Source organism: Cebidichthys violaceus, unplaced genomic scaffold (genome assembly GCF_023349555.1).
Source record: "Cebidichthys violaceus isolate CVI_PGR_0920_01 unplaced genomic scaffold, fCebVio1.0.p SCAF_1, whole genome shotgun sequence".
Taxonomy (NCBI): domain Eukaryota; kingdom Metazoa; phylum Chordata; class Actinopteri; order Perciformes; family Stichaeidae; genus Cebidichthys; species Cebidichthys violaceus.
Window position 1 is genome coordinate 21412248 of NW_027176262.1, and position 26435 is coordinate 21438682.

General features: G+C 42.7%; 1 protein-coding gene across 7 annotated transcripts in view; it reads right to left on the reverse strand.

The window, feature by feature from the left end:
• Positions 1–26435, reverse strand: part of nbeab (neurobeachin b) — a 190953-nt gene that overhangs the window by 112852 nt on the left and 51666 nt on the right. For all 7 annotated transcript variants that reach the window (XM_068714813.1, XM_068714796.1, XM_068714833.1 and 4 more), the window contains exons 6-19: positions 24881–25007; positions 22379–22498; positions 20332–20478; positions 14936–15133; positions 14682–14815; positions 12927–13035; positions 10559–10711; positions 8929–9097; positions 3361–3440; positions 2918–2980; positions 2429–2526; positions 1857–1949; positions 220–328; positions 33–114 (exon numbers count right to left, since the gene is read on the reverse strand). In XM_068714813.1, the coding sequence (XP_068570914.1) occupies positions 33–114; positions 220–328; positions 1857–1949; positions 2429–2526; positions 2918–2980; positions 3361–3440; positions 8929–9097; positions 10559–10711; positions 12927–13035; positions 14682–14815; positions 14936–15133; positions 20332–20478; positions 22379–22498; positions 24881–25007 (1682 nt within the window). The remainder of the gene's footprint in view (positions 1–32; positions 115–219; positions 329–1856; positions 1950–2428; positions 2527–2917; positions 2981–3360; positions 3441–8928; positions 9098–10558; positions 10712–12926; positions 13036–14681; positions 14816–14935; positions 15134–20331; positions 20479–22378; positions 22499–24880; positions 25008–26435) is intronic.

Genomic DNA, 26435 nt, shown 5'->3' on the forward strand with positions numbered 1-26435 from the left:
ATAAAACTCAATGTGACACATAACAGGCTTACTTGGGTTTTGAATCTTGACAGTGGAGTCGGGCTCAGGATGGGGTTTGTGAACTACCTGTGTGCACACCTGCTCTGTCAGAATCTGGTGCAGGGAGTGGTGAGAAGACATTCAGTCACACATTCTGTGCAGATTGAAACAATTGTGCAGTAATGCTGGAACATTGGAGAGAGGAAAATGTTTTGTTACCTCATACAGAGTGTTGTAGGTCGTAACGGTCACAGTATTGGTGTGCAGCATGAGCCTCTCTCCCAGGAGAGTGAAGAGGCTGTGCGTGTGCATGATCTCCACCTTTCTCCTGTGGATAAACACACACACACACACACACACACACACACACACACACGCATACTGGTAAAGTGGCTTGTTTAGAGCTCCCTAAGCCGCTGAAAGGATCAGTGAGTGCCGTCAGCTTGCTTCCCGATTCTCACCCACAGGGAGCTGGGCTCTGGAGACAAGTGTCAGAAACTGCCTGCTGTCAAGAATTGGTGGAATTCCGTTGGAGGTGTGTAGGATAACGAAGTTGCCCTGTCACCAAGGAGGGCTCCATGATACAACAGAGGCATACCACAGGTGAATGGGTTCAACAGCGACAAACTACCTGTGCAAACAGCATAATGACTGCTGTCACAATGCTAAGTCAAAGCTGCTGCCACTGCCTCGAGCCGAGCAGGGACTTTCCTAATAAGTCGCCAATCTTTTTTTTATTTATTTATTTTTGTTATTGCAGAGGCTGGCAAATTGGCCACTTAGGAGCAGAGTAGCATTTTCTCTCAACTGCATAACTATGGAAATTTGGGAGAAAAGGGTAAACTGATGATGCAACTTACAATTGTGCTCAACGAGAGAGGTACAGTGGGAGGATGGGCCTGGTTGTAAATGCTTTCATGACTTTAAATTCAGGCAAAGTCACTCTCTGTATCAGTTCATACAAATACACTGCTGTTAGAGGGATGAGGTCATCACACAGCAGGAAACATATTTGGTTCTAAAACTACATACTTGACATGTGTTATTTGACTCATCAACACACACGTAACTTACAATATCTAACATCACTGCATCAGTTGCACTAGAGCTCGTACAGAGCAGGATGGTATAAAATGTATGAAAGCTATTAAAGTGAGGGGTGAAGGCAGGCTTTCACGAAGCCCTCATGTCCCTCGAGGATATAGGCCTTTTTCGCTACTGTCGGGGGGGTTTAGTACGGGCCAATGCCTGCCCTTTTCTCCATTCAGCAGGCACCAGGAACACCTGGTGTCCTACCATTGTGAGCACAAATCTTCTCCATCCATCCCTGCATTCCACATTTCTAATCACAGGCTCTCCATCCGTATAGACACTCTTTCTCCTCTCCAACATGCAGCAAACAGAAGACATGCTGACACGTCCTCGTAGGTAGTTTATTATTTATTTCACTCTGTGGGACACTAACCTAGACCTCTTGCACCATTCTCTCATGTGAAGTAATGGTTTCAGGGCTCGACGCCAGGAATTCAGGTGTTCCACAAAGAAGCACACCCGAATCTGCAAAACTGTCAACCAGTCAGAAGAGCCAAAAAACGTCTAATTGTCCACTTTTTAAAAAAAGTGGCAAGAATCATCTCTCTGGATGTAAATCCTGACTTGTGATTTTTCCGTTTCGAACCTATTAGCCCATCTCAATGTCTTTACACAGCACAAGAGTAGATAACAGCCTTAAACATCTAACGGACACCTATTTTTAAAAGCATGACACTTCGTTAACATTTGGGCTGTTCATTCTAAAAACACTTAAGAGTGTGTAATTACAATCTACTACACAGCTTTTGAAACTGTTTACTTACTTGTGGCCCAAATGCTTGAGGAAGTACCCAAGGACTTTGAGGGACTGTACTCGAATGCTTTCACTCTTGGAGGCCATGAGCTTGTAGATTACCCTGGAACAGACACAAGCAGCGAAAGCTGGCAACAGCGCACCGTCTTGACAGAGTAAAATATAGCACAGTTGATAAAGAGGCCCTCCACTGGTTAGCTGACAACCACTTTCCATCAGAGTGAATTTACATTAACATTAAATGAATGTCCTAATGAAAGGAGCAGCCCATCCACAATGAATTCCTCAGAACTCAAAAGCAGTGCTACACTGTGTGCATTTATGTTTGACAGGGTCACATGCGGGTAGGCTGATCATCCGTGTCATATTGTGAAATCAATATGTTAATATTGTTACTTTTCCATGCATAGGTTTTTCTTTTTTTTTTTCCCTCTCTCACAGAACTTATGAATTATTCATGCGTCACGTAGGCCCAAGGCAGCAGCACAAGTGTTTAGGCGCTTAGGTATATTTTGTGGAGTCACCTCTTCATTTTTGAGCTTGAGCAGCGAATGGAACTGTGCCGTCCCCTAAGGGGCTTACCGTATTCCATTTCTCTGGTCAAAAGCAGGGATCATGGAGGCTGGATGCTCAGACATGAGGGCAACCACCAGCTGCAGCACGTCATGCAGATTCTCATCCTGCAGACAAACCAGGAGAGAAAGATCGAACGATAGAAAAGGGAGCGGGTGAAGAAAGAGAATAAAGTTTTTGTTCTTGGTGCAGACTCTGCAACTGCAACTGCAGCAAAGACATGATGTATACGCCTGGGAACTGTATCACCTGTAATTGTAGAATACACCTGGGCCCCTGGTGCACCTTACAACTGTAAAGGGGCAGTGGTTTCGCCGTTGCACAATGAAAAATACGTTGCTAATTGAAATGATTTGTTCAGCTGGCTGGTAAGCTTGAATGCTGGCAAAAATAAACAGCAACGCTGAAAGATGAAATGTGACCTTGTAGCTTAGTGCAGCGAAGTGGCCAACCAACACGCTGAATGAATTCACCTGCGGCAGGCATAGACTCATGTACCTCATGCATTGTCAACAAATAGTTCAGGATGCTCTGCAGCTCATCTTCCTTCACACCTCGGTCCTGAAAATAGAAAAAAAAACAGACGAAAAATGAAATGATGCATTTGGCAAAGAATTCAGGGTCATTACATTCCAAATGCTACAGTATGTCTGCCGATAGCCAGAAAGCATCACAGTGTTTCTTGTGTGGTACAGTTAAATAGAAATGACTTCAGGAATAACCAACACATTTTCTATTTTTACTTGAAAAAGCACAACTGGTTTACTTCCACATACCTTTTTAGAAAATATCAAATAAATATCACTGATTTTATCGAGGAGCAGAACGGCAGAATGTTTTAAAGGATAACAGGGAGGGTTGACGATCTCCATATTTCCTCTGTGCAGCTCAAAATCAAGCCGTGTGAGGGGCTGCGAGGCATGAAGACAGGTGGGATATACCTTCAGGATGAGTTGCTTGAGGAAGAGAAGCATGAACGCCCGCAGAGAAATTATTTCTTTCTGGGTCGGCCTTGGACCATCTGCAGTTTGAGAGAGAGAGAGAGAGAGAGAGAGAGAGAGAGAGAGAGAGAGAGAGAGAGAGAGAGAGAGAGAGAGAGAGAGAGAGAGAGATACAACTGAGAAAGTATTGGAACCAAATAAGACATCTTCCAGTTTTCTTGTTACCAGTCTTGTCTATATTTTTGGATGCGTTTACTTGACATTTTATTTTTGGTTTTTCTTTACATGATCTCGAGTTCCTTTGCGATGCGTTTTTGATTGGAAACCTAGCCTTGAAATATCTATCTCATTGATGTCGTGTGTTGTCATCCTTTTGTTTTTTTGTAAAACTCAAAACAGACAAAACAGTGACACCTTCAATGACATCTTCAGTTTTCTTCGCTCCATCATCAGCTTTGTAGCGACTTACTGGATTCACCTTCAATGTGCGTATCAAAGGTTTTCCCAACAACCTAGACAGGGAGTGTGGCACAAGGAGCCAATGTTCCACTTTGTAAACAGAAGAATTTGCACATCAACAGTTAGTAAAATGTATTTTATATAAATAGCATGAAGGAGAAGTCATTCTGAGTATTTATTTATTTATTTATTTATTAGTCATGCTGCATCTAAAGTGTATTCCAGATTCCCAGGGAGCCTTGGTCACAACATAGTGCTCGGGCAGCCAGCCCAAGGTCACCGTAGTCCCACCTGCCCATCACACTGGCCAACATCTCATAAAAACTACCCACAATGCCTCTGCCAACTTAAGGTCACTTTGGCACTCCGAAGTGGGATTCACATCGCGATCAATCTCCGTCATGAACCTCATTCAACATCTGACGGGCCGAATGTTGTCAGCAGGTGTATGTTTGTCGCGCAAATATAGAAGAATGACGGAATATGACAGCAGGCATTGATTAACTGTCATATCACAGAGATGCTGCTGCTGCTTTGGTTTGGTTTGGTTGGCACAAGGATTCATTTTGACACGGTAAGATCCTATCCAATATGTCAAGTTCTTTTTGTTTTTCACCAAAGAATGTTTGCACGTACGCTGAATAAGCACACTAATGGGCTGCAGCAATAGACAAATCAATACAACACAAAGCTACTCAGTCACACACACACACACACACACACATTAGAAAATACAGGATATGGCATAATATTACCACTTATAACAATACGAACATGAATCCCCTTGAGATTAGCAGCGCTCTCACTGTAGCACAAAGGCTCCCTTTTGGCTGTAAACCCTGGCATATATTCATTCATTGCTTATTCATCCTGTGCAGCCAGCCAGGTAGAAACACACTGACAAAATCTTTTACATTTGCAGAGGTATTAAATGGCAGTAACTGGGCCGGATACAACAGCAACAGCCTTTCAGGGAAAATTGGTCACCTTGCCCAATGTCTCCTTCTCTCCTCTCAGCCCTGATAAACTCCAACCTCCACCTTGGCTGGACACATGTTCATTTGAAACGGGGACAGTGCTATGATGGCAGATACAACGACAGCAGACACCTGACTATCCCGCTCCTCCGACAGCCAGTCAATGTAATCAATTGTGAGGCTCCCTGAGGTTGCAGGCGGATGGCGAGTGCCGCTGCATGCCGACACTGATTAATAGAGGGAGAGAGGAAAACCCAGTGCAGGGACAGAGCCTGACATGGAAGGGGTGATAAGAACATTATTACCGCAGCCACTGCATCCAAGTTATTCACAACCAATCATGCTCAGCAGCCCTGCACACCCCTTGTTCCTCATTCACATATTGCTTTACTTCCTGCATCCCAAGGGCACGAGGAGAGAGAGTTTATTGAAAAAACAATTTATGTCCGTGTGATTAATGCAGGAATCTTATTTCGGCTTATACCTAATGATAATAAAGTCATGCATTCACAATAGAATGCATACTTGTGCAAACCTTTCAATAGTAAACAAGTTATGTTTTCAATCCCTAAATGCTTTTAAATAAACAAAAGGCTGAAAAAAAAAACTATAGCAACAAGTATTTTTAATCTCAGCTTCAATAATTGGTTTCCAGGGTTCTTCTTCAGTTGTAACTAACCTTTGCTTTGCCTGTTTGGACAGCTGTGGTTGGAGCTTCTGGAGTATTTTGACTTAAAGTGGCAATGACTTCAAACATTTCATCAGACACACACATACATGAATGGAAAAATAAATAATTTAATGGGTAAAGCACTCATCTATGGAAGTCCTGACAGGCAAGTGAGAATGCATTTCCGGCGATCCATTTTCGATGTGCGATTTAAATTGTTTTCTCCCCTGTGTTTATGATGTTTAGAGTGCATGGAGAGATTAAAACTCACCTGGAAGAAAACATGAATGTTTTAGTCCTATTTAGAACATTGGGTAGTGGGGCTCTTCAGCCTCTTGCGTGCAAACTTCCCCACCTGTTTTCACACTGAGAAAATAGCAACTCAAAAAAACTGATCCTGGCAAAAAAAAAAGAAAAAAGAAAAAAAGTTGATCTTTTCCTAAGTCATAAACACAGGAGAGAAAAACATGTTTACATCAGACTGGATCTGCAGAATTTATTTTTCCTCGACTGGCTCTCAGGCCTGCTGTACCCATCTGTGTGTGGATTTTGCATGTGTGAATCTGAAGCAAGTCAGTGATGAAAGAAGAGCAAGCCCGTGCCAAAGCGTTCTTGTTACCTGTAATCAGTCATCTGTGTCTTACATGAGATTAATTAATCACAATGAAGGAACACACAAAGATCCTCCACAAGCCTTGATAAGATTATTCATCTGGAGCACCTACATGTCGGTCACTGAGGATTTCTCTTGTAATTGGAACGAGACGGAACCAGCTTGAATTGCAACTGTCCAACAGCTTTGCTGCACATCTCATTATTCATTATTTACTATAACAGAGGCAGGGCAGAGACTAAGACGAAGGGAGAGCGATCCGAGATCGAGACAGATTACGTGTTGGCTTGTGGGCACATGTCACAGACTGGAAGAAGTTGAGCAATGGGCGTCTTTCTGCGACCGCCTGCAGTGATTATGTGTATAAATGGATGATACATAGCTTTAATTTGATAGCACTCTTTATTAAGACCTGCGGTAAAAAAAGAAAAGAAAGAATGAGGCACTTCCAGAAACAGAGCAAGTAGCTAGAGGAGCTCCATTTGAAATGCGTTCTCTGTGTTCCTATAATTGAACACTTCATTATCTGCTTGGCTCTCTCCCTCTTCGTTTGGTCATTTCTCAGTTTAGAAGGACAGCGAGAAAAAAAGTGACCTGCCAAATCGAGCGCAGATAAGTGGAACCAGACCCCCACTCTGAAAATCAACCACAGCAGGACGGCGATCCATTCTGAGATACGTCTTGCGCTGAATTCCAGCCATTTCCACAGGCCATCACAATCTCCAAAGACTTCAACAACAATCAGCAGCATATTTACAGTTGTGTTTGAGAAGGCGATATTCAAGTAAGGCTTAACTAGAAAGCTCCTTGAGGGATGGCTGGAGTCCAGTATGTGTACATGTGCACCTCTTTGTGGTTGAAAACCTATGACCAGATGTTGGTTACTGTGTATTCCATTAAGTCTCTTTCATCACACGCTTGGAAAAACTATCTTTGTGTTCACCGTTTTGCCGAGCAGTGATTTTTACCTTTCCTTCTTACAATATGGAATTCTTTATAATAGCAAAACATGCTCTATATATTGCTATCCCATAACCACAGAGGACTGAGTTCCGGTTTTTTTTGTATTTGCTTCTGAACTTCAACCATCTTAAAGTTGTAATAACTTAGACATCTATATCTGTCCTTGCAGGTGGTAGGCACACATAGCACACTGACATTATGTCAACATCTGCACTTATTATTACTGTGTGACTCTCCTGTAAAGTGTGACCAAATTGCAGGAATCACGGTAAGAACACTATAGCACATCTGGACTTGATTAACCCCGTTGACATCTCAGACAAATCTGAATATTACTCCGTCTTGTGATGCTGCTACAAAAAGCAGAACATAGATACGACAGTGCCTGAGGCTACACAGAAACAGATTTCCCAAACAAAGTGATTCCGACATCAAAATCTATTATTCAGCAGAGGTGAAAGCTCTGCCAAGAGTGTCCAACATAGTGGACGTGATAGAAATAAAGTCAAGCGAAGAGTTCCCCTGATGTCCAAGCTAAATATAGTTCATTGTCCTAGAATATGAGCTCTGGATAGGTGGAGCTTTCACCGGTTATTAAGCCTCGTTACGTTTCCTTGCACAGCATAAGAAGGGATAAGGGACACTGCACCGTGTAGGTAGATGGGACAAGGAACAAATTAAAATGAGGAAAGATGAGCGTATGGGTCCCGTGGATTGACCCAATTTACAGATGCATGTGCCCATATTATCCCAGCTAACCTCAAGTCTAGGAGTCACTGCCGCCATTAGTAGGAAATCAATTAGGATCACTCCCAGCTCTAGCTCATCGAGAATGTCGGCCGAGTGCCTTGATGGGCCATATAAATAGGCTAAAAGGCTGGGGAGAATTTGTTTTCATCTTGCAGCTAATAAATAGGGTGTTCACTTGAGATAGAAGACAATTATTAGTGGTGATAACCATGTAGATGGGAGTCAAGAAAAACCCTTTGACTGTATGAGAAGAATTACATGAACGTTGTCAAGTACAAGCCGGTCTGGCCGTGTCAGTACATGGGATTCCATCTGAGCGTGCCCCACTCTGGCTACTTTCTGCCACTCTTAACTGAACTCATACGGCGTTTAATGGCTCATAATCCCCAAGTTAACACCGTTGGCTCTATCGCCGTTGCTTGCACTGCTCATGCTGTTAGCATGTTGCTTGTTGAGAGCCCTGTGAAGGCATTCCCACAATCATAGATATGTGCTAAATTTAGAATGTAACACCTTTAGCCTTCAGGGAGTAGATGTCATTAGGCCTTGGGGCGGCATAAAATGAGGTCTCAGCGGCATTGTAAAACAACCTCTATACTGCGATACTTTCAGAAGAGAATAATGGAGAGCAAAAAGGAAATGACAGTTCAAGGACACTTTCACTTCCAGGCTTCCAGCCTGTTATGTGAAGTATGTTTGTTTCATAGAGAGAGGATGCCAGTCTTACTACTGGCCCAGGTTTCAGAGGCCTGACACCCACACCAAGCATCCTAGTGGGATGACAGTATTGATGTGGCGTGTCTGCCTCACTGTCATCTCCAGTGATGGCCACGGTCCTAACAGCTGACAGGCAAGCGCTTCCATGTGGAGATGAGTCACTTTAAATGTGGGGGAGCCGCTGCCATTTCACCAAGACACTTTGATTTGAGGATTGTGACAACACACACACACACACACACACACACACGACGATTGTGATTGGTTCACTCGCAACAATTTCATTTCCAAAACACTAAGCTTGGAATAGATGCATGGAATACAGTTTATCTAAAAACAACCCAAATCAAATCATATTCCACAGCAAAAAAAATGAGCAAATAAACTTTTTCAAAATTCGAAATAATAAATATGCTCACCAAGACCTTTGGGCGTGATGCCGCTGCTGTCTGCAGGGTTGATGGCCCAGTGGTAGTACTTTAGCGTATGCATGAGCTGAAGCACTGTGCCCACGCGACGAATCGTGTTGTAGATGGTTGCTGTGCCAATGAACTCAGCAGAAAGGTAGGTGTACAGAGAGAGCTGTACCTGGAGTGGGAACACACACACACACACGCACACGCACACGTACACACACACACACACACACACACACACACACACACACACACACACACACACACACACACACACACACACACGTGTTCATTTTATTAAGTGCACAGTGTAATTAATCCCCTGAACCTTAAACCTTTTAGACTAACCAAGACATTTTACTGTGGTGGATTGCACCAGCTGAGCCCATTATCCTCGCAGGTGTATGGTAGGGATGGCCACTGACCCTATATCGCTCAATTTCATAATCGCACAGCTCCACTCTGTTCAGTGATGATTAGCATGTTCTCTGTAATTAGCAACAGACCTGACAAGAATCCTTAATTCCACCACAGCCATCCCAGCTATAAATACCGAGGGCTTTTTCCCATATGTCATAAATTATAGGATATTAACGAGTCAAATGTGAGTCATGATGAAAGGCAGCTGTGTGGTTACAGTGTGAGCATTATGTGATATGTTTTGAGGCTACTGAAATGAAACACTTTCAGATAAGGGTACACCAGGCGGTTGGTAATCTAATTTCCAAAGAGAAGGGGAAAGTAAAATGCACTCGCAAAATCGTATTTGTCGATTAGGTCAAGGTCAGTGGACCCGTGTAATTATTGCATATTGCATGCTGCCATCATTCACACAGCTGCCTCTCTTTACCCCGTGCAGCTTGAGGATAGGGACAGAGGAACTGGGACTTTGTGGCATGTCCTAAGGGAAAGAGCCAGCGTAGTTCTCTGTGCCGATGTAGCTAAAAATGTTCTAACCCACTTCATTACCTCAGTGTTTCTCTCATTTTTTTTGTCTCCCTCTCTCTCTCTACGCTCTATTTTGGAGGACTGTCGCAGGCAGGCCTCCAGACACTTTGTATTTATTTCCTCCTTTTATTTATTCATGGCTTGGCCCATAAGCAGCATTCCTGAAGCAAATATATTTGCCACACAAACTCAGCTCCTTTGATATACCTCATCCCGTTTTTTCACGGGTCATTATTTAAAAAGGCGTGTTGGGGGGAGGAGGGGGACGACAAGTCTGGAACATTTAAAAAATACTTGGCTTGGTTGAGGACAGCAGAATGGAAGCAAGCGATGAACTCTGCAACCATGTAATGTCTTAGAAATCTATGCGCTCCACTCTGGTAAAACGGCATAATATTCTCATAATAACTCAACTGAGTCAACATAGTTTGCATTGGGCTCATTAGTATGAGTTGCAATTTAAAAAAAATATCCATCTGCAATCATATTTTACACTCGGTGCCATGCGGAATCGGACACCAGTGTGAAACCGGCTTGCGTTTTATTTTTCATCTTTACAGAAGCGACGATGATGCAAAGGATTACTACAGCCTCCTGTGGTTGAAGGCTCCCGATATAAATCCACTTCAGCTCACATGAAAGTCACCTGTCCCTTCATGCATGGGCATTACCTGCAGGAGCTCACCTTGGCAGGGGTGTGGATCCAGATGGCAGCATTGAACAGGATGTGGTCACACAGCTGCTTCAGCAGCGGTGCCCCGTGTGTCAGACCGTCCAGATACTTTGCAAAGGAGAGGAATTGCTCCAATACAGGCCTGGAGATGTGTTCACGTGATGACTGGAGGGAGAAGCACAAAGGCATGTTAAATAATAATGCATTATGGAGAGCAACACCCATCGGTAACTGTTCGTTAAATGTCTCTTTGCAGCACCCATCAGTAGAGAACACCTACGAGTCACACAATAATAGCATTATGTGTAACTGTCATTTTGGGTTGAATGACAGGTAGAAGAAGCCTGATTTAAGCAACTTTTTGCAGTTTCCAAATTTGAAAATGAAAGTGTGATATTGTTTTTCCTGTATGTATTGTTAAATGATTCTATTGACCTGGGTTGCTTTGCATGCTATTTAAATGCGGCATGCATTTTTTTGGTACATACATATTAGAACATACGATACGAAAAAAGCAATTGTTGAAATAATCAAGTTCCTCCTTGAGAGATCACTTGGTTTCATGTTCTACTCAGGCGGCAACCTCTGGTTCTGCTGAGTGAATACATTACAGTCATTTAGCAGACGCTTTTATCCAAAGCGACTTACAATAAGTGCATTCAACACAGGTATTCAAGAGAACTACTAGTCACCAGAAGTCAGAAGTCTTTTAAACAAGCATCTAAGAGCATAAACCAGAGCAAAAGTACAGTGCAGAAACAAACTAATACGAATAGTGGAAGTGTCTTAAAACGTGCATTCTCTCTACTAGCCAGCAGGGGGCGACTCCTCTGGGTGCAAAAAGAAGTATGGAAGTCTATGAGAAAATGACCCTACTTCTCACTTGATTAATTACGTCAGTAAACATTGTGGACATGAGTTTATGGACTCAATCGCTGGTTGCAAGTTGTCTTCAATACAGCATGATGTTCATTTAGTAAATTATGGATAAAATAGACCATAAAGAGGAGTATGCTTAAGGGCGGGCTTAGTGGGATTGACCGGTGGCTGCCGCTACCAGAGCCGTATACGGCGTCTCTACATCACTCCTCTGCATTGCAAATATGGTAACATTCGTTCATTGGTTGCCGACAACCAACATGCACGGTCGTTATCCAAAGATGGCTTCAAAACAGCAATCCACAAACCAATGGGTGACATTTGTGTGAAATTGTCATCATTAGCAAGTCTGTTTTGTGAGGTCACAGTTCATCCTTGAGTCCAAGGTAACCTTTCTGGTAAATTTGAAGAAATTTCGTACCCAAAATATTGTATTTTCAAGACTAGAACGGGCGGCTGGACGGACAGATATCCTGAAGACAGCTTTCACCAGCGCGGAGGCAAAAAAAATGTTTAAACAAAATTCAGGCAAGTTGTAGAAGCTTGACTTTGCACGGTATTTTACTTTGACGAATCTTCTTCCCGCTCCTGTCTGGCACCTGTTCTCTGCCCAGGTGGGGACTTGGTAAGGGCAGGAGAGTGGGAAAAATGAAGGCACGGGGAGAAGGGAAGGTGTGGCATAAACAGATAACAAACAGATGGTGCGATATGTGGAAGTGTGAAACCTGGCAGCGGGAAGGAAGCGAGAAAAAAAATAAATAAAACGCAGCTCTCAGGTGCCGACTCTGCCTGGCTGTTAGTTAACAGCAGCTGAAGCCAGCAGGCAGGCGAGTCACTGAGTGACAAAGTGGAGTCATTTCTCAGCGCTCTAAAAGAGCCAGCGCTCTGGGGAGGCCGGCAATCTGCTAGATCTGCATCACATAATGGGTAAATAAAGATTGATGTGGAAAGAGAAAAAAACCAAGGTAGTGAAAGGGGAAGAGAAGCAGTCTTGTGTTGTTCTTCCTCCGGCTCCGTTTAGTTCAAAGACACATTCAGGACTCTGCTACAGGCAATGGAAGATCAGACCGTTGACAAGGCTTGGAGAGTGCAGACAAGATCCAGTGCACCTCGATGGTGGGGAGGGTGAAAGAAGTTTCAAACGCAGATGGGCTTTTCCGTGAAAAACATGTCTGCACATCAGTGTATCATTTCCCATTTCATTCAAGACAGAAATGAAGAGTTGGACATATTCATTTTTTCTAATCACAGTTCAAAGTGAGAAAAAAAATGATGCTTTGATGAGTAGCCTGCTCCCACAGTATTGGTCTCCATGTATTGGGATCCCTAGTATTGTATTGGGATCCCTAGTATAATGTACGGAGAGAAAAAGTGTAAACAAGACGGTTTATGTATGGGTGAGCTGAAATGGGTTAATTTTGAAAATGGCAAGTTCCTGAGAAGTGACGTGTCACTGAGGTTAGGGAAACAGTTGCAATGTGTAAAGGAGGCTCTACCATACCTTCTCTAGCAGGTATCCAATGACCAAGAACCCCTTTCCTCCCAGCATCTGCTCCTGCATGGCCACAGAGCTCTTGAGCAGCTCAACCAGAAAGGCCAGGAGGGTGGCACTGCAAAACAAGAACACACAAGATCTCACAGAGATGAAAATACCCATCTATACGCACACGCACACACACACACACACACACACACACACACACACACACACACACACACACACACACACACACACACACACACCAGGTGGTAAATGAGTTATTCTTTAGACTACAGCAGCATGAGCAGACAGTGTGGCAAGAGGGAGAAAAAAACAAGGTCATTTTCAGAGGATGTCAGCAATCAGCTGGGGACTCTAGCTCACCACTTTCATCCCTCTTCAGTTCAGAAGAAAGCCTGGGCTCGCTGGGTTCTCTAGGGACAGAGTGGTCTGGGGGGCAAATTGTAACAGGGTGTGCATGTATGTATGTGGATGTGGGGGGGGGGAAGGGATCCATGGGGGCAAAGCAGTGCACTGAAGATAATTTTTTTTTCTTTTCAGCTGAGCGACAGTGTGGCTCGCTGACACTTCTTAATCGGCTTTCCCTCACATCCTCTAGTGGCCTTCGCTCTAGCACAACAGTCGTAAGGACACAATCACTCCTGTGCAGGCTTGACTGCAGCTGCTGCACATACACTACGTGCATTTAAACTCACACGATCGAATGTGAACATCGCACTGCGTCCGTCTGCTCCATTATAGGCCAAGTTGGAGCAGTAGTGAGATTAAGGAGTAACAGCAGACTGACATGGTAGACAAAGGAGACAACATACAGACGTGGGTGACAGTCTACTCTGTGTGCTCTTGGTTTAGCCTCTGATCCTTCACTGCAATCACAGCTTCCTTCCAATTTGGCAGAGCACTTATGTCCGTGCCGTTCGGAATTCAACGTGGCACAGATTAATAGGAGTGAATTAAAAGGAATGTTTTTTAAATCACTATTCCAGGGTGCTGCTGGGAACAGCCACAGCAGAAGATCCATGGACATTATAGAAAGTTATTGTTGCAAAAGCTTATTCCAAAAGCCGAGGCAAGGGCAAACCAAGTGTTGGGGAGAGTGACACAGTGCGAGGGAGAGGCCCTCGACATGCTAGCGAGGGAGAAAGAGGGACGGAGAGCAGAGATGAGAGGGAACTACAGAGGCAGTGAGCTTTGGGCATCGGGGGTTTGTGCTGCTGTGTGGCCACTGCTGCGTCTATCTGGTGCTGCTGTCGTTGAACTAACACAGGATTAGAGCAGAGCTCAGACTCTATACAGGGCACAGCGGGGAAGTGCTGGACTGACCAGCTCAGGATGACAGGGATGAGAGGAGTCTTGAACCAGAGAGTAGAGATAATAATGAAAACTGGGATTCAGCTGGTAATATGAGCAGGCAGTGGTTCATCTCGGATATATGGGTAAGGAAAAAGTATACAGTATACAATGCAGAAATAAGTACTTGATGTAATACAGATTTACCTACTCTATTTCTGGCTTTTGAAACTTTAGCACCGATGTGTCACTTTCTGCACTGTGATTTTACTGCCTGCAACCACAACACCACCGAAATAGTGATTTTAATTATCAAGTCTATGGCATCACAATTAGAAGATGCTGATAATATAGATACTTACAAAAAAACTGCAAAATGCACTCATTCACAAGTCTAAAAGGGTTCAGCATTTAAGGATCAAAAACATTCACAACTGAACTTTTAACAGCCTTTCTACTTCTTACCATACAGAGGGTTCCACCTGGCTGTCATTCAGCTGATGGTAGTCCAGCTGAGCGAAGAGCGGGAAGAGTACCTGGATCCCACCGATGGAATGGATGGCACTGTGGATGGAGTGAGTCACTGTGGCTTTCACATCCTGTGAGGATAATACAAAACCAAACCAAAGAGAAGTTGTGTAGTGACATCTCAAAACGAGTGCAACAGAAATGAATCCATCGATATCTAGGATCTATCTGGCTTGGATACAGCAACTGACCTGGAGCATAAGGGCGTGCGGTGAGTGCACAAAGATGGAGGCGTTTTCTTTGGGCGAGGACTCCAGGCAGAGCTGGGCGTCGGTGGCCTTGGAGTTATAGGTGAAGGCGATGGAGCTGGCCAATTTACCGTCGTACAGCACCTGCTTGTGATGCTCCGCTAAGTGGATATCACTCTCGGACTTGAACTTAAATGTGCTCTGGGAAAAAGAAGAAAGAGAGCGCAAACAGGGCTGAACGAGGGAGACGGAGAGAGTGAGAGATGTACTAGTCTCTTGGGGGTGTTATCTTTTGCTTTTTGTATTAGCAACCACACGTTTCTAGAGGTCGAGATGTCTTTCTTGGAACTGGGTGCATTACTGTAAAAACATGTTTTTCCTATCGATTCAAATCCATCCGTTAATCTCAAATCATGCTGTAACACTGCAACCACCAACACAAAGCAAAAGTATTTGCTTCTTAGGGATGCGAACCGTTAACGTGATTAACAGCAAAGCACAGGTTTGTGTCAGGGCACGACGCAACATGAAGCTGCAGTGCGACGTTACCTTGCTTCATTACCTTGAGCAGCTTCATTAAAAAGGTGCAAGAAAATGGAGGAAGAAGGGACCCTGATTCCATTTCAAATAAACGACGCAGAAAATGTAACAATAATAGATTATTATTTTGCAGTGCAGACATTTTAATGATTTTATCTTTATCTCTCATAGGTGGAATATGACATTATATCGGTCAATTTCATTTAGTTTTACTTTGAATGTTAAAGCTGTAGCCTTCCATTTTGATCTCGGTGGGGACAATGTTTGATGACAATCTTCAAGTTCTACTTCAGAGTGCAATGATCAGGAGGAACAGGGGCAGATGATTGTTCACCTGCGTCACTTCAACCGAGTCATTTGCTCCAGCCTGTTCTCAAGCAGAGCACAGTCTCGGCTGAATCCTCATGAAAAGGCGAGTGAGTGTGTGCCAGGATTGCAGTCTTTTACTTGGCACATGTTAAAATGTTCAACAATGCATAGGTTTCTTTCTATTGATATTTATATTTCTTTCTACCCTCTCGAGGTTTCTTCTGTTCAAATACGCTCTGCACTCATGGAAAAGGAGCAAATACCAGTCGAGTTTATTCAGTGTGGCTGGAAACGCCTTCAAATTAAAGCCGGCAGTCTGCAACTTAGCACGAGGCGTCACTTCACAGCCACGGTAACCAGACCGAGTCAAAACACTGTGCAAAGATTAATACAAACTCAGCGTTTATTTATGAGATTATATATTACCTTATACCAAAGAGAGGGAAAAACTACAACTAAATTACACCAAGCTGGCTGAGATGCATCTACAAACCGTATAGCAAATCCACACATGCTTTTCTGACCCTTTTCATGATTACATTGATGATGTATAGGGATCTATATTTTAATGTGTCATATGTATTTTGAAACTACATTATGTGTGAAGACATATGAAGCCTGTGGGGGAAAAAAAAAAAGGACCGGAGATTCCATCGGTCAACGGCTCAGCAACACATTCATTATGGCAGGACATAACGAACAGCTGATCGATAACAGACTAGACTTAATTTACTCAATCAATTAGCTGCTGACAGATGAGCTGAATGAATCCGTCAATGCAGTGTGAATTGAATATGCTTATTACGGAAATCAAGTCCTCTAATCAGGACAGTTGAATTATTAATGAATGAGAGAAATGTTTTCCCTTCCCTCGCTGTGCCATGAGCAGCAAGCGGATGGTGATATAAGATAAATGGAGACAGCGAGAGCTGAAGTAACAGTGAGGAAACAACCGTCTGGTCCTAAAGGGACTGGAGATAAATACAGTGTGCAACACAAACTAACAGGGTTTGTGCACCTGCCTAAAAGGCATCTAAATCTGGGCTGCTTGTTGTCACCGAAGGAGTAAATGGATAAAAGGTGAGCTAACTCATGTTGTCAACTTAGCAAGGGTTATGGGCACTCCGAATCAAAACAGAAGGCAAGCTTTAGAGGAAACATACAAAGCGTTTAATACTATTTATATCACACTATATACCTGCTACCTACTGCATAGATCCGGCCACAAATCCATTTCTATCTATACCGTGTCCGTTGCCTGGCCGCATTATTCTAGCAGGAGTTTCACAGGCAAGTTTCAGAAACGGTGAGGGACGGTTGAGCCACATTTAATGGCATATCCTTTAAGTCAGATGATAAAAGAGACATAAGATGCGCTCTGTTCATCCGCTGTGATCAAGTCCACACGGCAGCCAGCATGCATCTCATCATGTAGTCTCTAACATCCTTCAAAAGTTCCTACTCATGAAACCCAAGTGACAAGAAATAACAAGCTCTAGTGCCCGGCACTTTAGTGCAAGCCCTACTGCAGTGTGAAAAATAATGATCTCATGGGTTGTGGCTACAGTAACAAACCCTGTAGCATGACAGTATCATTCCACCGGCCAGACATATAAAAGAATTACAGTTGCCTCCTTTTCAGCCCAGTGCCGAGAGCCGTCATCGACCAGGGGCATCCCCACAATTCCCCACAATAAACAGGTAGATATCCGAAGAGCTGGGGACTCTCCGCTTCAGTACCTGCAGTCTTAGTACCGACTACAAGCTGAACCGTATAGTCAATAACGCAAACCGATACAAAGCTTTTCGGCTAAAAGAAACTAGTTTGCCCGGCTGGTAGGGTTCGTTTGTGGCGTGAAAGCAGATGAACCACAGCATTTTGTGACGGCAGATATGTGATTTTAGCATGATTTCAAAAGCTGAACTTCGACTAAATGAATCTGCCGTTAGTGAAATCTATTCAGGAAGCGATCTAATTGATCTCTATTTAAGGACAAGTATACATCTGTGCGGGTATTTTCCCTGATTAATAGGTCAAAAGCTGTTCAAACTTGGGGGCGATCACACAGTAATACGGCCCATGCCCTCCCCGACGTGTTCGCACCAGTCATCTGGGAGCCTGTAATGGGGCTTCTGTACAGCCCTGTCTCTACCACTGCTCATTAAAATGTGATCAATTTGGATACCAAAAGTGTTTTCTGATGCCGATCAGAGAAAATGTTACATCAAACGTGAAACATCTTTTGTGGAGTCTTGGCTGTATTATTTAGTCTTTAATTAAGTATGAGACGAAGCTGTTGCTCCATTGACACTGCTTATTTAATGCAAACAGGCCTACATTTGTTGACCCGTATAGCATCTCAAAATGTTTCATCATCTGTGAGCTTGTCATTTAATGCTCTACATCAATATTGTATTATTGCATGGCGACTACCAAGAGATAACATTCGTCTTCCCTGACAAGGGAGGACCGGGACTGTGCAGCTCCTCAGTCTCGTCTACAGCAAGCTGTGGTGCAGAGTTGGAACAAATCCAATGGGCTAATCTGACGCATGTAGAGCACATATGGTAGTGATGATAGGGCAAAGACAGAAATAACTCTAAGTGCATCATATGAAAAGGCGCAGAGTCATGGCCTAATTGTTTTGACTAGTCAACTAAATGACTCATATTTTGTGTTCAGTGAAGCCGTCTTTGGATATTGCTGTGACAGACGTTACATCATGATGCAGACCAGGCTTCCCCAGAGCTTGAAAGAGGTTTAAAAAAAAAAAAAAAAAAAAAAAAAAAAAAAAACCTCTGTTGTGTTTGACAGTTTCCATTGCAAATTATTTTACTTATCCTGAGTAACATCGCACACACAATTGTGAGGCAATTCTCTCGTATGAATCCTCCAGCCCACTCCTTTCTAGACTTTCACCAAAGCTTATGAACTCGGCTAAAAACAGCAGGGATGAACGGTGGTCCAATATGACAGCCGGCTCCCCTCAGCCTCATTGTGTGCAGAACCAACACTGTCCCTTGATGTCATCTCCGAATGGCTGGGAAGGTTTCAAGCAAAAGTTGTTGGTACTTTAAATTAAATAACTGGGAGTCCATCTCAGTTCAGAGTGTACTTTCCATACAGAAATATGAGCCCAGGGAACAGATTCCACTAACAGCCCTGTCAGATTTTCAGCCATAAATCATAACGTGAAATAGAAATAGTAACCCTTGGCTGCAATAATCTCTGCATTTCAACTAACCGTATGAGTTACAGTTACATTCAACACACTGTGCGAGCAAGGGAAAGCGTGTCGAACATCAAACATGAATGAGAGGACCATGGATCGGAAAATAAATCATACATCAGCTCAGATGTTTGTTTGTTTTCCTCTGGCTGTGGAGCTGAGCAGACGAGTTGAAACCGATGTACAGAAAGTCCAATGTACAAACTGTGACTGTGATCTGCTGCACTTAAGACTCTTCCTGGCAGTTCTCAATTAAAACAGACAGGCCTCTTGTAGCCTGGACAGTACTCCCATTACAACAGCCAATCAGTGAGGCTGACAACTCTCTGACCTTCTTCCTCAACTCACCTGGCTGGCTCTATCATACTCACCATTACCAACACCATTCACAGCTTCATCAATTGCGGGTAATTGTCTCCCCGGGACACGCTCTTCATTATTGTGTGAAATCTGGAGGATTGCTCCGTTGTGTGTTGCCTCTCTAATAGAAGGTCTAGAACCACAATTAAGGAGGTAAATGGCAAGTCGTCTGCCATTAGCGAAAAGACCAAACAAAGACTTCACCTGGGAATCCCTGTGCATTCATAGACCTGATTGAAATCACAAACATCCATCTCACAATCCTCACAGTGCAGGTTTTACAATACCAATGAGCAATATTCCTTTCTGCCATAAAAAAAAAAAAAAAAAAAAAAAAAAAAAAAAAAGACTGATTTTGTCCTGGAAACGGCTAACAAAGCTGGTGTAAAATGATTGTAAACTGTCAGACACATCCTGTGTAAAATCTGATTTGGCAGTGTGCATCATTCCTGCATTTGTGACATGAGCGCAGGGCTTAACAGGAAAAGTGAGACAGTGAATGTGAGAATAACCTAGGAGCACACGCTGCATCTCTTTCAAGATGGGTGGAATATTTGGGGATAGAGAGTAACTACCGTAAAATAAATAGTTTGTTACCATGTGATTAACATTCACAGCTGAATCCCCTTTTGGGTAGGTCAGCATCTTTCTATATTCCCTATCTTTTGGTCTTTGTCAAGAAGCTCGGGAGCGCTACACCTGCTGCAGCCGATATAGGTCGGCTCAGGACTCCATCCCTTCAGAGGGCCCGCTGCTTCCCTCGGTGCATTGTGCCATTATTTCCCAGTAGCAAGTAATTTATGCAGCCGTTTATCTGGGAGGAAAAGCATCGCTCCGAGGACAGAGACACATCATGGCGAAGGAACTGTGGCGGCGCAGCACTGGGCATTGATTTCACAGATTGATAGGTGATGCGGACTGCTTACATGTAATCTAATTTAGCCACCCTCAAGTACACACCTTATAGCCAGGTCCTAGCTGATGAATTGCAAATATCTGCGCGGGATTGAGGGCTTCGCTGAACACGTAGACGGCTCCTAGCTGCCCGCAGAATACTCTGTTTGCGTCTGCCGTCTCCGAGGACCCAAGGAAGCACTTATCATAACTCTGCAAGAGAGACGAAGAAAGAAAAGGCTACAGCGTTTTATATTTTGAGCAAAAATATATTTTTTTAAGCAAAAAAAATACCCAAATTCACACACAAAGCTGACTTAGGAAGAGGGCAAAAAAAATGAAACAACATTTGACAACAAGTACAACATTTGATTTCCCAAAAGGTTTAGATATTTCTCCAAGAAATAGTATTCTCAATATAACTATCACAAACAACACCACCGTCTGTGTTGTTTCAGTGTCTAGCTCGACAATTCCCTATCGGAAAGAGGAAAACAATGTCCCTGATTTACAAAGATAGGAAACCTTAATATAGCCTCTGGGATAGAGAGAATACACACTGTGATTGCAATCAGGATCAAATTGAAGGATAACTTACAACAGCAGCAGCTTTTTAACAACAGACAACACAGTCAGTATGAAGGCTTATATAGTACAAGTGGTACTGGGAAAAAAAAATATCAGATTTGTTTACAGATAATTTAGTATCTTGGAGCTTAAGCCAATCTGATTTATGAGTGATGTGATACCTACAACTTGTATGAACAAAATAAACTTTACACACACATTCATATGATTATTAAGCTTGTGAAAATATGACAGTTACTAAGACTTTTAGCTCCAAGCATACTTCTATAGTTGCCAAGAACAGAGGGATGGCAGTAATCTATAACTTTTTTGAAGTGAATAGGCAAAAGACACAATAATACTATGACAGAAAAAAAAAAAAAAAAAAAAAAAAACCCGGGGGGGAGAAGGGAGAGATGCCACACAAACACAGCTGTTCAACGCTCGCTGCCCGGTTCTTGAGTTCAAAATGTCACCTTAATAATAAAAAAAAAATCAGAATCATTATAACTGTATTTTAACTGCTACTGTGTAAAGGGAATACTGCTGTTAAAAAGAACCTGATTTGTTTAAAGTGTTTGCAAACCAAATGTTATTCCACTTTTGTTCATATAGCAGTACTTTTAAAATAAAAGTGCGCCATACACTACTTCTGAATTCATTATTGAACTTTGACCAGCATAATGCGTTACACTGTGAGGGTCTGGAATATTTCATACTTGGTACTTCAATGTGGTTGTGTGATTTTTATTTTTTTTTTTTTAAACCACCTACCTTGGTTGAAATACTGTAGGCTAATCTAAACTAAACTCTTGCTGCGTCTGTTGGTTGAGTTACCGTGTCTTGGCGACGCAGCTGGTTCTGCAGCCTCACAGAATAAAATCCTCATCAGAATGATGCCACCTTTCTTTTCAGGTGTGGGAACGTTTCAAAAGTCAAAGTAGCTTTAGTTAATGTGCTGGAATATGTCATGAACACCACTTACATCTCAACCTGTCATTTGCGCAATCTTTCCTTGAATACACAGCTAGTGTGAAGCACACCTTTTGGAAATATTCTCATCTCTACAAGTGCAAATTGCTTTTTAACTCCGTCACCGTGAGCCATGTGTGACAACAGGTTTCCTTTTGGCTCGGAGAAAAACGTGCAAACATCCTAAAATGTCATACATTTTAAACAAGAATGCTTCCGTCTGATGGTATCTGCAATTTCTGTTCACATATTTACAGTAGATGCTGACATTTAATCATTTTTCACTCTGTACATAAATCTGTTGTCCAAATGTTTGATATTCCATCTTCCATTCTCTGCAGAACAACTCTGTGTTGAACGGATATTCAAATATATCGGAGAGAAATCCATGTCGACGTGGTGAAACTCGTTTTGCCCAATGAGCGCCACGGAACACGTATGGATGTCACCATTTCCCGGCCGTGAGAGACGGCGATGTGACAGTCTCAGTCAGTCCTGAGCCAAAAAAAAAAGAATCGAGACCAGGGAGGAAAAGGTGCCAACAGGGAGGAGGAGTAAAAAGAAGAGCACTTACATCATTTGTGTTGACGTGCCACGCCATGTCTCCATAAGAAACGAGCTGCCCGTTAACATAGCATCTGATTTCACTGTTCCTCCAGCGGCTGTAGATGTGAACTATACTGATCATGTACCACTGAGGGTGAGAAGAGAGTCAGAGTGAAAACATTTAAAAAGCTGTAGTGAGCTACAGAACAGGTCACCTATGAAGTGGGTCATTACTAAAGAACGACTTTACACTTTATTCATTTCACCGCGCTTAACTTATTGAACATCAACAACATTTCTGGTCAGCTCACCAATTTGTCTCTCTTTAATCCGGTTAACTCAGATTAACTTCAACGTTACTAGAAAGCCGCGGCAGTGAGGTTCACTATCTAATGTTCTGAAATCTGCAGTGGAACAGTGTGAATAATAGATCAGAGGAAAGGCTAAGAGGAGGCAAGACAAGTCATTTTCACTCTGCACAAAGCCATGTCAGACACTGTAGTTATTCAGTTATTATTAAAATGTCCATCGAAGGCAATTATTCCAACATTTAAAAAAATATATTTACAGATGGAGTTCTTATATCCTTCAAGCTGGTTCATTTTTTTTATAATATAAAATATATATATATATACACATACATACATACATACATACATACATACATACATATATATATATATAGTAATTTGCTTCAGAGTTTAGTGTTTGTCAACAGCTTTCCTATATGTTAAATAATTCATGTTATATGCAGTAAAGCCTTTTTACTTGTTGTACAAACAGTCAGCAAAGTGGACCATATGTTAAGTAGTGTATGTATAGCAATCTGAATTTAAGATGATATATTCACAAGAACACTTTGTAGCTGCATTTCACTTTTTTCAAGTTTCTGCTTCTATCCCAGGCTTTATCTTACATCCTCTGTCGCTGATGCAGCAGTCGCAGCACTGAAGGCAGTTCTTTTGATTTAACATTGATAAAGGTCTTTCAAAATGTTTCTCCTTACTCGGATCATCTTTTTGCCTCTTTGTATTGTAAAGGTGAAAACGGAGGGATCAGTTTTGCCAATTTAGCCCAAACTTCAGGATTCTGCCGTTCAGATGAAAAACATAAAGGGACACCATAGAGTGACAGGGAACCGTCGCGCTGCACCGCTTCAGACATTAAAGTGGGGTTCTTGCCATAGAAGGGATGCAGACTGCACATACAAACATAACTACACATATTACATTATAGCTTTTCATTGGAAAGAATAAAACAAAACAAAAATCGAATTCAGTCACGGACAAGTGGCTGTTCACCACTAAAGTCACTTTTACTTAAACAAATGGATACCCTAGGGTTCTTCTTCTATTGTCTTCAGATCAGCATCAGTAGCATCAACAAACCACGGCGTCATAAACAAACAGCAGCTCAGGATGGTCAACAGCTTGCAGCCATTCAGAGTTTCTCAGCTCTCAACATATTTTATTCCAAAGACTTTATGGAAACGAATGACTGTTCTGGAGTAATTTGACTTTTTTTTTCTGTTATCAGAAAACAAATGAAACAAAAAGTATCAGAGCAGAACACAACATGTGCCGTTCACAGCTTTGGAGCTGCAGACTGCATGAATGCAATCTGGCTACACGGAATAGAAAAAAAAAAAATAGAAAAACACACAAACAATCAAGAGGCTGTTAAATTAGCATGAACACTGGGTAGGACTGGCACAACCACTCACAGCATCATCTGAGACTGTGTGTGCCCACTGTTTATTAGTTCAACCCATAAAGGGCACTGGGAGCAGTCTAATGAAATTACAGCCGTCTACACACAAAAGGTAAAGACACTTAAAAGAGGATTCACGGCTCAGGGGAAGAGGGCAAGCTGCCCGCAGATAATTTACAACGACACTTATCTGCAGATGTCTGAGCCCAAAATCAATTAAAAACTTAATTTGACATGTTTTATCTTCTAAAAGCTTCTGCAGAACGATACCTGCACGGTGGCAGTAGGATTGGGATGAATGCTTGTTCCCAGGTGCTATGTGAAGGCTCTAAGTGTTTGACACATGCTTTGAGCCGGCTTCTCTTCTCTGCAGGGACAGCGACGCAACATTCCATGCTAAATTAAGCTTCATTTTTCATCTGCATTTACATCCAATTACACCTGTAAGACTCCTCTGGGGGATTTAAACACTTTGGTATATGTGTAAACGTACAACTTTGTAATACCAACAAAAGACCAGGTGGTGGTGGGTATGGAGTCACGGGTGTAGCCAAAACTGCAGGGTGTTTTATAACAGCATTGTAATTTATTTATTTTTTCCCTCCAAATGAAATCTGAAGCCTTGCTTATTTTTCAGCTCAGGCCATGATGCAGTTATAGCATTTAGTGTTTGGTACAATGGCTTACATATAGCCGGAGTAGCTTCTACTTCCGTCTTGAGGATCCGCTGTTTCAATCCAAATGGCTTTGGTCTAAATGACATGACCGCCTTTCGTATAACAGCTGAAAACACATGATTAAAAGACAAAGCTGCCCTTACCTTCCTGGGCGGAAAATCGTACTTCACACAGTGCTGGAAACCTTTTCCTTTAGACTTGAGTGATGTCACGATCAAGCAGTTACCAACAAAATGTGCAGAGTACCCGATGCCCTTGCTGGTCCGAAAGCTGTAAGCAAAAAAAACATGCACAGTATATATCGTGAGCTGCGAATCTGACACGGTACAATTAATTAATTCATCAACAAGCAGGATACAATGTATTTTAACACATAAGTTGGACCAGAGGTCTTCAACAGGGGGTCCGTGACCCCTAGGGGGTCCGTGGAGGTGCCACAAAATCTTTGGTTGATTAGACCATTTTTTTTCTTTTTTTTCCCCAAACATGAATCTGTCCATTATTTTAACAGTTCAGTATTGTATGCAAGATAACAGGTATGTTTATGCATAGCAGTGGTACTAATAGGCCATCACTCATTTACGTTTCCACATTTATGTAATAAAAACAAAAAATTTGAATAGCTTGTATGCATGATTATCATACAAGGTGTGATTATGAATGTCAGTGTCACGGCCACACTACTCACTGTACCTTTAACATAAAAACATGAATACATGAACCTGTGTATTATTTGAATAGCTTAGTATTGAATGCACAATAACAAGGTATGTTTATACATGGCACTATAGCCCAGTTTAATATAAAACACAATTTTAAACAATATATATAGTTGGGGTCCCTGCTCCATCTCCCTATCAGTTTGGGGGTCCTTGGCCTCGTTGAAGACCCCTGAGTTTGACGTTTTCAGACCACTAAGTATTCTACTGGATATTTCCTCCTTTACAATACAGCGCAATCATACAAACCAATAAATGGAGTGACCCAGTTGCCTCGTTCTGCATAATAAAATTGGGGCCAACATCATTTTTGACTGCCTCGCGCTACGCAGACACAAATCAGTTTGCAGGAGAAAATGACAGGCATCTCTTACGATTCTTGTGAGAATTATGATAATTCACTTCACCACTTGGAACAGGGGAATTCCTGAGGTGAGACTAAAGCTACTGCAAATTGTGCAGACATGGTAACAACCACAAAGACAACAAGGAGAACACTTAGTTGATGAGCGCACTTCAGTGATGGTTAATCCCTCCACTGTGATCTCCTCGTCTCCACAGATAAAAGACACGTCAGCTCTGTCAACACTGCCACCTGTATACAATACGAGCAGACTCTGTACAGCCCACCCACACACACACACACACACACACACACACACACACACTACTACACTAGTTCTCTCTTCTTTCTCTGCTCATATTGAACATCTCTATCACTGCTGACATGCACTCACTACACTCCCACAGTCTTTAGGTCCATAGCAGGCTACCATCTTCAAAGCCTCCAACCGCCACCGCCCATTGGCACCATCTAAAACAAACGGGCCTCTTTGACAAAGCAGATAAAGACCGCATAGGCTTTAATGCTGTGGGTACCGCATGCCGGGCCAGAGAGATGCAGAGCCTCACGCCGAGCTACCGCTGAGCCAGCCGAGACGCTCCAGCGGACAAGCCTGCTTGTGATTACACATCAGGT